The following is a 10,475-nucleotide window of genomic DNA, read 5'->3' on the forward strand; positions in this document are numbered from 1 at the left end:
ATCGGGGGAGCCATGATGTCAAGAGACATGTGGATTCAACGGGGTGGTGTCGGGGAGGACCCCCGGGTTTCCTGGCACAGTATGGTCTGGGACCTAATCTGGTGTTGGTCTGGAACCCCTCTCATTGGCATATGGTGAACCTGTGTCGGCTTTCGAAATGCCTTGTCATGAAAGCCTTAAGGTCTCTAGTCGTGGCCGTTCTGCACGGGCTGGATGATCCGGGTTAGTAATGACGTGTGGGTAAAGTGTACCCCCTCTGCAGAGGTTATTAAACTGTTCGAACAGCCGTGCCCACGGTCATGGGCGGATGTAAGGTGATTCCTAGCATAGTTTTGTTTGACTACTGCTTGTGAAATTTGCTGATGTGGTTTGGGATTGATGTTTGGAAAATCTGCGGCTGATGGGATCAGCCAGGCCCGGGTGGCCGTTTAAAAACCGTTGGCCGGGTGCCAACCTTGATCAATTCAAAAGACTGATACCTTGCACATACTCCGACCGGACGAGACGCACTGTCTCATCCGTGTCGTTTGAGAAGCACTCACTTAGTTGTTTCAGAAAAGAGTTTAAATAAAATCAATTGCAAAAACAACAGCCTTTCCTTGAAGCCTGCATTAAACACTTATTCCCCATGGCTTGCTGAGTACTCCCGTACTCACCCTTGCTCTATATAAATAATCCCCCCCCCCCAGTTGCTGAAGAAAATGAAGCGGATCCCGCTGACGAGGAGTTCTTCCAGGAGCAAGCCGGCTACGATGAGTTTTAGGGTTTCGGCCTAGTTCCCAAGTCGCGCCTGTGATGTGTGGTCCAAGTCTTGGCTTCCGCTTCCCTTTTGTAATGCAGTTGTGAGCTCAGGATCTGTCCGCAGCCCAACATAACTGTACTCCTACTCTATAATAAAGAGATCTCTGTTGCTGTGATATTCTGTCTTCCTGTGATACCAGCACTGTTTCCTGGGACTGGTATCAATTAATAGGTTAATTTGGAGCGTCACGGGCTAGTTCCGCTCGGGACTAGTTCGGGACGTGACACTCATCCCTACACGACAACCTCGATGGCAGCGGCCTTCTTCGCGGAAATTGTTCTACTACACGGTGTTCTAGCTTCTATTGTCAGTGATCGAGATCCGGTCTTCACCAGCACTTTCTGGCGGGAGTTGTTCAGATTGACGGGAGTACAACTGAACTTGTCGTCGGCATTTCATCCTCAGTCTGACGGCCAATCCAAGGTGACGAACAAGATCATTGCGATGTATCTCCGTTGTCTTACCGGCGATCGGCCACGGCACTGGCTACGGTGGCTCCCATGGGCGGAGTACTGCTACAACACGTCCTACCAGTCATCTCTTCGCACGTCGCCGTTCCGCGTGGTTTATGGCCGTGAGCCACCTACGCTGCACGCCTATGAACCGGGATCCACTCGTCTACCGGCAGTCCAACAGGCGATGCAAGATCGAGATGAATTTTTGCGTGCGATTCGTGATCGCCTGGAGCAAGCGCAGCAGACACACAAGTCGGCGTATGATGGCAAGCATCGGGCACTGGAATTCAGTGTGGGCGACTGGGTGTGGCTTCGTTTGCTCCATCGCCCGATGGCTTCGCTCGGGGTCGCCGGCCGTGGTAAGTTGGGTCCTAAATTTTACGGGCCGTATAGGGTTGCCGAGCGGATTGGTTCTATGGCATATCGTCTTCAGCTTCCTCCGGGTGCTCGCTTGCATGATGTGTTTCACGTGGGGTTGTTGAAGCCATTTCGTGGAACCCCGCCTGATTCTGTTCCGCCATTACCGCCCATTCAACACGGCCAAGTGTGTTTGCAGCATGCCGCAGTTACGCAGAGTCGATTGGCTCGTGGAGTTCGTGAAGTTCTTGTTCAGTGGAAGGATAAGCCTGCTGCCGAAGCTTCATGGATGCCTTTGGATGAATTTCGGACTCTTCATCCGGATTTTCAGCTCGAGGACAAGCTGCTTTTCCAGGGGGGGAGAGATGTCATGTGGGGATTGCAATACAAACGTCGCAGCAACAGGCGGGCGACGGCAAGGCATGACGAGGAATAGTTTTTACTTCTGTTTTGATTCGGTTCGGAGTTTGTTAGATAGTTTGTTAGTTTCTTATTCCGTAAGCTGTTAGGAGTCTATCCTTTAGAATTGCTATATAATCTGTAAGACAGTTTGGTTTTGGAAGCAATCAATTATGTGAGATTAATCTGTAGACCTATTCCTGCCTCGCCGGTGCGGTGCCGAACACGGCTCCTCCGCGCCGACGAGGTCCAGGACCACGTCCTGTTACAGCCTTCAAATACTCCCTCCGTCGTAATCCTCGTTCCAATCTCCTCGCCCGTGACACTGTTACTTGTGAGATTGGGTCATGAAATCAAGATTGGATTGGGTCTGTTACTTGTGAGATTGGGTCCTTAACTCAAGATTGGATTGGGTCTGTCACCTGTGAGATTGGGTCATGAACTAAAGATTGGATTGGGTCTGTCACTTGTGAGATTGGGTATGGCCTGAATCAGCAAAAAGCTATAACAAACTAGTATCATGCATTGTTTCGTTTGGCTGTTGTCTTGCCTACAGTTTATCTGCTGTGAGAATGTTTTTTTTTTCTTCCAGCAACAACAACTGTAACATGAACTAGCACTTTTTGCCTGCACTGAACTTAAAATTCATAGAATGCAGTCAAGTCCTGCCAGGTTTTTGGACGCCGACAATTCTGATGATCACAGATCAGCTAATGGTTGAATTCCTGTTGCTAGTGCAAACAACCAAATTGCGTACAAAGCTTTGACTAATGCTGTAATTTAGCAGATGGTTTGGGACTTGGGAGCAGTCCCTGCTCAAGGACGAGGTTCAGAGTTGAGACCAATAATCTCTGTTCCTTGGAGAGAGTGAATTTTAAACATGGACCATGGATATAGCAGACCATGGATGTATTTCTTTTGTGTCAGTGTCTGTCCACCTCCATGAAGCGCATTTGCTTATTCAATGCTCAGAAAAATATGACATCTCTCCTCTATCCTTGATTGCAAACTCTGCTGCACTTATGTACTGCAAAATTTGAAACTATTGCAAATAACATTCAAAGTAGAAGTAAAGTTGTAATAAGAGTTTCGTTCAAAAAAATAAGTTGTAAGAGGAGGTATTTCAAAGAAGAATGCAGTCGATTGCCACCACCTGTTCGTCGATTGCCCTTTCACAAATGCAGTCTGGCAAATCCTTAAGAGATGGATGAATGTGAACTTTGCTACTCCCGGTGAGAAGGCATTGCACCTTGCTGACTGGTGGCTGCAGGAGAGACTATGTTGTCGGACGCGCTACAGGGAAAATTTTGACAGTTTCTTCTTTTTGACCTGCTGGTTTCTTTGGAAGGAGAGGAATGCTAGAATATTTGATCAGCGATACAAGCCAGCGGTGTAGCTGAAGACATCAAAGAAGAGTTCCTCTGCTTGAAGGAAGCGGGGATCATCGCTGGAATCAGCGAGTAGTCGGCTTACTCCTTCGATATAGAGCTGCCCTTTCTCTGGCCTGCTCTGCTCTGTTCTGTCTCCTCCCTCCTGGGGGATAAGCCCTTGGCTTGTTCCTGCTCAGCTGTCTTGGCCGATGTAAAACAAATCATGTATTTGCTCTTTTCTTCTGATGTGTATGCCCTCTGATGGCCTCTGTAATTATTGACCAAGTGTATGGAGAGCTGAGATCATTAGTTATTGATTGGTTGAATTGAACGTGCTTAGGTTGCACTAACTGTAATCGTTTACTTATGGCAATAAATTGTTTACTTGATCCATTTACTTGTGCTAAAAGTGTACTCTGCATGAGTGGATTAGTTTACTTTGGTTCTCTTCTTCTTGGACTGTACACGTCAAGTTACTGTCAGTCTGTGACAAACTTCTTGCTGAATGTCAGGTGTATGTTAAACATGCGTTTTAGTTGAGATTACTATTGATTGGTTGAATTGCATGTAATCTGTACTAATGGCAATAAATTAGTTATTTGCTTCATTTATTTGTGCCAAACGTGTAGTCTGCATAAGTTGGATTGAGTTCAGACTCTTAAGTCTGAATTTCAGACATGTTCAGAATTGAGTTGGTTGAAATTTCAGAGAAGTTCAGAATTGAGTTGGTTCAATTTCAAAGAAGTTCAATAACTTAGTTACTTGATCTATTGTTTATGCCAAAGTAATAATACCATGGAAGAAAACCATGCACTGAAAACATTGATCTGCGAGGTGTTCTGTGTCAGGTGGAATGACTGACCAAAATTCTATGGTATGTGGGAAGCGTGATCCATCCTATTACAACGTGTCGCCAAAGATGCAATCTCCTGGTCCTCATCTTAATAGTTTGTATGATTGTCAATTTTTTCATTGTCGACGTAAATAATATCCAACCTTTTGCGAATCTTATTAACTATAGAGCGGATTTCAGCCTTAAGCTCAAGGAGAGCACAACCGAGGACTACTGGATGTTGAAATAAGGGTACAGTGCACTAGTCATTGAGTTCTAATAAGTTTTTGATCTATTAAACATTCCCTTAAAAACGGCATATATTGATGACTCGAGAGAGCAACTAAATTAAAGAGACTTTTTACAATGCTTGGGAGGTATGTTAGGTACCATTTGTTATCTCCATAGCCAAGTGCGCTTGTACACCTCATATTATAACAAGATTGGATATTGGGATGGTGCTCTATATGTGTTTTGGGGTCAACCAGTTGCCGCTATTGTCTACAAGGCTAGATCACTCTACTGTTGATTTGCTACTTAGCACAGCAAACTTGCTCCCCGACGTTTAACTGGGCATCAGCTTCAGACAGAGACGCAGTTGCTTCTCTTTGTCTGAATGAATAGTACTAGTGTTTCCGACTGACATTTTTTACATTGGTGAAATGTTTGATCCATTGCGCTGGAAAATGACTTATATTCGCTAAAAAGAACCAGTGAAATAGAACAAATTATCTCAAATCTGAACTTTCTGAAAATTCAGACTTGAGATCTGAACTCAATCCAACTCATCTCGGCGTCGACCTATATAACACCCCCACGCAACGCGCAGCCGCGCAGCGCCCCAACAACATTCCACACTCTTCCTTCCTTCCTTCCTTGTCAGCGTCGCTGCGCCGCGGCCCGCGGCCGCGCCGCGCCGCTCGTGGTGGAATCCGCTCCACTCCCCAATGGCGCCCGCGGCGGCGAAGGCGTCGGATCTGTACCGTGAGGAGACCGACCGCGACGACGACGACGACGACGTCGGCCTCGCCGTCATCCTCCCCGACGCCTGGGAGCTCCCCAGGCGCCGCGTCCTGCGCAACGTCTTCCGCCGCCTCCCGCGCAACCCGGACTTCGACGGCGCCACCTTCCTCTCCAAGCCATGGCTCGCGCTCGCCGTGGACGGGCACAACGTCGTCGCCGAGCCGCAGCGGCTCATGCCGGGGCTGCTGCTTCCGGAGGAGATGGCGCTCGACCCGGCCTCCCGCGCCTTCCTCAGCCTCGCCGACGGGCGCTTCCACGACATCGCCTTCCCCCACGCCCGCGGCGCGCGCTGCGTCGGGAGCTCCCGCGGATGGCTCGTGATGCTCCGGGAGGGCCCCGAGGGAGTCGTCGGCGCCGCGGCCACCGCAACTGTACATGTCATCCACCCGCTGCTTCCGCACCTCGAGTTCCGCCTCCCCGACGAGTTCTCCCTCTTCGAGATCCATGCCGCCGCGGACTTGGAGGAGCACGTCGTGCGGTTGCCACTATCGAAGGAGGCGCGCCTCCGTGCCGGCCTCCCCCTGGCTGAGAGGCTGCAGCGCGTGTACAAGCCCGACGAGAAGAACTACCCCTACATCACCATGGTCGCGCTCTCGTGCAGCCCCGCCGGCTCCGACGACGACGACTGCGTCGCGCTCTGCGTCTACCTCTGCGGCCGCTGCCTCGCCATCGCGCGCCCCGGGGACGCGTCGTGGGCGCGCGTCGAGGTGGGCTGGGAGTACATGGAGCCGACAGAGTACAACCGCAAGTTCGTGAGCGTGGTCCACCTCAACGGCAGCTTCTACGCGGCGTGCTACGACGGCACGGTGCTGCGCGTCACCATCCCGCCGGCGGGCAGCAGCAGCAGCAGCGCGTCGACCCCTCCTCGGGTGGAGAAGTTCGCGGACAGGCCTTACAGATCGAAGTGGTCCATGTGGAGATCGCGGTGGTGGCTCGCCGACGACGGCGCAGGCTCTCTGGTGTTCATCGGGACTGAGCGCTGCCTGAATCCCTCGGACGACGAAAGGTACCTCTCCGTGTTCCGGTGGGACGCCGAGCTGCGGTTCTGGCGCCGGCCCAAGAGCTTCGGCGGCCGCGCGCTGTTCCTCAGCGCCGGCACGGCGTTCTTCGCCGACGCGAGGATCCTGCCGTGGTGCGCCGGCGACTGCATCTACTTCACCGACGACGAGAGCGTGGTCACCGGGGAGAACGTCACCGTGAGATGCTACGACATGCGCAGCCGGAAGCTCTACTTCGTGGAAGACGCTGGGGCCAAGGTGGCGCTGGCCCCACCTGTCTGGGTCATGCCGTTCCATGAATAGTACTGTACAGAGACATTCATCCAATGATCCAAGCAGGTAAATCATTGATGTGTAGGACTTTGATTAGCATTTGTTGCTAGGTGATTTCTTCATGTGAATTCTATCTGTGAGTAAATTTCATGCGAATTACTTCATGCAAGTTTCCATGGCTACCGAGGAATCTTGGATTGACAAACTTGTTTTGTAGTCCTAAGCACTTTAGGCAATATATATATTGAATGCTACCTTTTCGGATTGTTTTGTGAAAATTGCTGGCTCTAGCTTTACTTCCCGTGCTAGTGTTTCTGAAGATTTTTTAATATTTTGTTTTGTTGCAAAAATGTATAGTGGTTTATTTGATGGGTTCTACATTTGTGATGCCATTTCTTGGCTTGATTCGAAGTATAGTCTACTTCGAAATCAATATTTGTAACAGCTGAGAGAGCTACGACATATGTAGCCAATCTATTGCATTGCATGCTAACTTTTCTGTTTATCCTTTGAAAATTGTTAGCTGTCTAGTTTTACTTCCGGTGCTAGTGGTTGTTGATTTTTGCAGTAGTTTGTTGTGTGGCAAAACGGTATAGTGTTTTGTTTGATTTTAGCTACAATGTTGATGTTCATTTCTTGACTTGATTCTAGTAGTTGGTTAACTGTCAAAACTTCAGTTGCCATTGATGCCAAATGCGGTGTTCATCTGTATCGCTAGCGCTTGATGCTCCGGGGGCCATGGGTGCTGGGAAAGGGAGGGCCATTCATGTGAGGGTAATATTTCTAGGTTTTCAGATTAATCACGTTATTATGCTAGCTGCAATATTGGTCCAATTTTACATAGGCTAGTTCTCTTTCATGTTCTCGAATAAAGATGTAATCATGTAATTATCAAGAGTTTGATCACCCAAATGTATTAAGCCGATTCGTGAAAATATTTTTTGTTGATTTTAAAGGGGATTACATGTATGCTGTCATGGATATAGAATACTTGCAGAATTAGGAATATAGTGTACTTGCTATCTCGTACCATAGCAGGATGCTGAAGCTTTGGCAAAATTTACTTCAACTCTCTGTGCTGGATTGCTGGTACTAGTGTTGAATTTACTTGCAATATTATATGCTGTGTTCGAAACATACGTAGTCTGTTCAAACCGTATAATGTTGTGTTGATTCGCATTTCAGATATCACTAAACTGTAATACTCTCAATTTGACTGTTTGATCATTACTCCGTAGTTGTCATCGATGCCAAACGCACAGGAGGCTGAATTATCGTTCCAAACGGACCAACTCTATCGAAAATCCGTATGCACGTCCTTGCATATGCAGAGGCAACATTTTGCAAATCAGATTTGCCTTAATCAATAGGTTACACAAGAGCTGAGTTTCTAATGAAATTCTTCCGAACTTGGTCGTAACACATGTGGCGCGGCTATGTACGCAGCGGCAGCACAGGGCTCAGACGCAACAAAAATGTAAAAAGGACACGGCGTTGGTGCTAATCCATTCTGGTAGGAGTACCAGATTAATGAAAATTCCAAACCAGGATTTTAAGAATTAAGAATCAACAATACGATCACGACAACGTTAACAAGATTCTCACATAAACTTGGCAAAACAGATCATTGTGCACAGTGCTGCTTAGCTAAACAGAACAAAATGCCTTAGGTATATAACTTGCTCAAAAAACAAGTGATACTGGAAGGACAAGCCATGGGCGCTTAACACTGAATTCTGATTCTGGATGGCTAGAAGCTGCATGACTCATTTGAGAGGGATGAACCGAGAGGAGTGGGTGGCACCAATACCGGGCCTACCGTGCTTAACCGGCTTGTAGGAGATGGAGAACTCCGCAAGGTAGTGACCAATCATCTCAGGCTTAATCTCAACCTGGTTGAAGGTCTTGCCATTGTAGACACCGACGATGCTTCCGATCATCTCAGGGACAATGATCATGTTGCGGAGGTGGGTCCTCACTGGCTCTGGCTTCTCGCCAGCAGGGGCATCCTTTTTCTGTTCAAGGGCATTTCAAAAGAAAAATATTGAGGAAAATACAAATTATAACTTTTAGTTGTTTGCAAGGTAATGAAATCCCACTAACTACAAATCAATACTGAATCCTACAATAGAGAAGCTTTTAGCAAACAAGAAAAAAAAATAGTACAGACAGTTGATCCATTCCTCAGTACCAGTGTATTTCATTCCAAAACAGCAATAAGTAACAAATTAAAAGGACAAGCTAATCCACACATGTAGCATCGCAGATTAAGGAATGCAAAACATCAAATGCAGCAAATAAAATGCATTTGACATTAGACATTCTACTGTGATTACTGCTGGTTCAGATTACTTTACACAACACACGTTTTGGTAGTTAGAAATATTGAAGTAATCAGACAATCTCTACTTAGAACATATTTTGAGAAAATGTTGCAAGGATAGTAACATCTTTTGAGAAAATGTTGCGATGGTAGTTTTCAAAGTGTGTACAGATCGGTCAAAAATAAGATCTGCAAATTAAGTAGTTAAATACACCACATCACAACATGTTAAACAAGAAACATATCGATTTCATTTAACTTCATTACATGAAAGGCATTGACCTATTAAATGACATGGAATTGCATCTGCCCATCAACACAAGTGACATGTCAACAACAAACACAGCAGTCAAAATTCCCATCATTCAATTCCCCAAAATTAGCACCTTACACTAAATTTCTATCATGGCAAAAAAAAAAACTAAATTTCCACAACATCCTACAACACTGAATTCCACAGATCCAACACCATGACAGTTTTATCAGGGACCAGAAGTAACTACTAAAAGGACTACGCTTAGTATTATCTGTTCTAAATTAACATAGAGAATCATTTCTAAAACAAGAACACGCCAATCATCCAAAATACTAAGCATATAGCACAAATTACCGACTCTGCAACCGTGGAATCATAGCAGATATACGCAAACTTCTTTCACGGCTATCTCATTAGTCAGAACTCAGAACAACACATTTCAAGAAAAGTGAGATCAAGATTAATAATTCCAGACTCACCGCCTTGCGCAGCTTCTTGATGAGCGCCATGGGCTTCCTCTTCAGACCCCTCTGGAACCTGCAAGATCACAGAACCAACGGATCACACCAGATCACACCCGCAAAAAAAAAGAGCATTCCCGTAAGGGCAAATCAAATCACTGGCACGATTTCATCACAGATGCGAGATGTGTGGGCAGCAACACAACACCTTCTGCGGGCGCGCGCGGGGAAGAGCTGGACGAGGTCATCGGTGGACATGTCGAGGAGCGCGTCGAGGTCGACGCCGCGGTAGCTGTACTTGCGGAACGTCCTCTTCTTTGGCTGTGCGCCGGCGGCGACCTCCGTCTCGACTTCGACGTCCGCCTGCGGAAAAACGACGCGGTCACCGACGGAGACATGCACGGGGGATCACCAACGGAGGAAAGTTCGAGAGCGAGGAACTCACCATGATGGGCTCGGAGCGCGCGGGAGGAGCTCGGCGGCGGCGGCGGAGGCGGAGGCGGAGGCGGAGGCTGGCGGGTAGGGTTTAGAGGGGAGAGGGCGAGTGAGGTGGGTAGGTTATATAGTGCGCGTGGTTGCGAAGGCCATTCTCGTTGTACTGATGGGTTGGGCTGAATGATAGTTGGGCTGTGTGGAGTTTCGGCTGGGACTAATTTGCCCTAGGAATAAGTTCATCTGAGGTATGTCAACGAATCCGATTATCTATAATCTATGTTACCTGGATACAGCACAAAAGTGGCGTATCAGTATCGGATACGTGTATGGATATGGATACATATTGGATACACTTCGATACGTATCCCAGATTTTCGCGATTTTCAGTTAAATAAAAAAAAGATACCTCGCCGATACGTCCCAAGCGTTCCTGAAAGGGTTAATTGGATACGTGCCATTAAAAATTTGCCAGTTTAGAAATATGCCATTAC

The 10,475-nt window shown here is 47.4% G+C and overlaps 2 protein-coding genes across 2 annotated transcripts; one reads left to right on the forward strand and one right to left on the reverse strand.

The window, feature by feature from the left end:
- The first annotated feature begins 5,061 nt into the window (after positions 1–5,061).
- Positions 5,062–6,676, forward strand: LOC4342579 (uncharacterized). The gene has a single exon (NM_001422005.1). The coding sequence runs from the start codon at positions 5,163–5,165 to the stop codon at positions 6,537–6,539; it is 1,377 nt and encodes a 458-aa protein (NP_001408934.1). The 5' UTR covers positions 5,062–5,162; the 3' UTR covers positions 6,540–6,676.
- A 1,312-nt stretch (positions 6,677–7,988) lies between these two features.
- LOC4342580 (40S ribosomal protein S15-like) lies at positions 7,989–10,081 on the reverse strand. The gene is made up of 4 exons (NM_001422006.1): positions 9,995–10,081; positions 9,758–9,912; positions 9,568–9,625; positions 7,989–8,524 (listed from the first exon to the last, which is right to left on the reverse strand). The coding sequence occupies exons 1-4, from the start codon at positions 9,995–9,997 to the stop codon at positions 8,276–8,278; spliced, it is 465 nt and encodes a 154-aa protein (NP_001408935.1). The 5' UTR covers positions 9,998–10,081; the 3' UTR covers positions 7,989–8,275.
- Between the last annotated feature and the right edge of the window lie 394 nt (positions 10,082–10,475).

This window comes from Oryza sativa, chromosome 7 (assembly GCF_034140825.1).
Source record: "Oryza sativa Japonica Group chromosome 7, ASM3414082v1".
NCBI lineage: Eukaryota > Viridiplantae > Streptophyta > Magnoliopsida > Poales > Poaceae > Oryza > Oryza sativa.

Excerpts from the sequence above, each read along its gene's own strand:
- LOC4342579 (NM_001422005.1), top strand. The coding sequence starts at position 5,163 with ATGGCGCCCGCGGCGGCGAAGGCGTCGGATCTGTACCGTGAGGAGACC.
- LOC4342580 (NM_001422006.1), bottom strand. Across the intron at positions 9,626-9,757 it reads CCCGCGCGCGCCCGCAGAAG|GTTCCAGAGGGGTCTGAAGA; the intron begins GTGTTGTGTTGC and ends GTGATCTTGCAG. Across the intron at positions 8,525-9,567 it reads TCAAGAAGCTGCGCAAGGCG|AAAAAGGATGCCCCTGCTGG; the intron begins GTGAGTCTGGAA and ends GCCCTTGAACAG.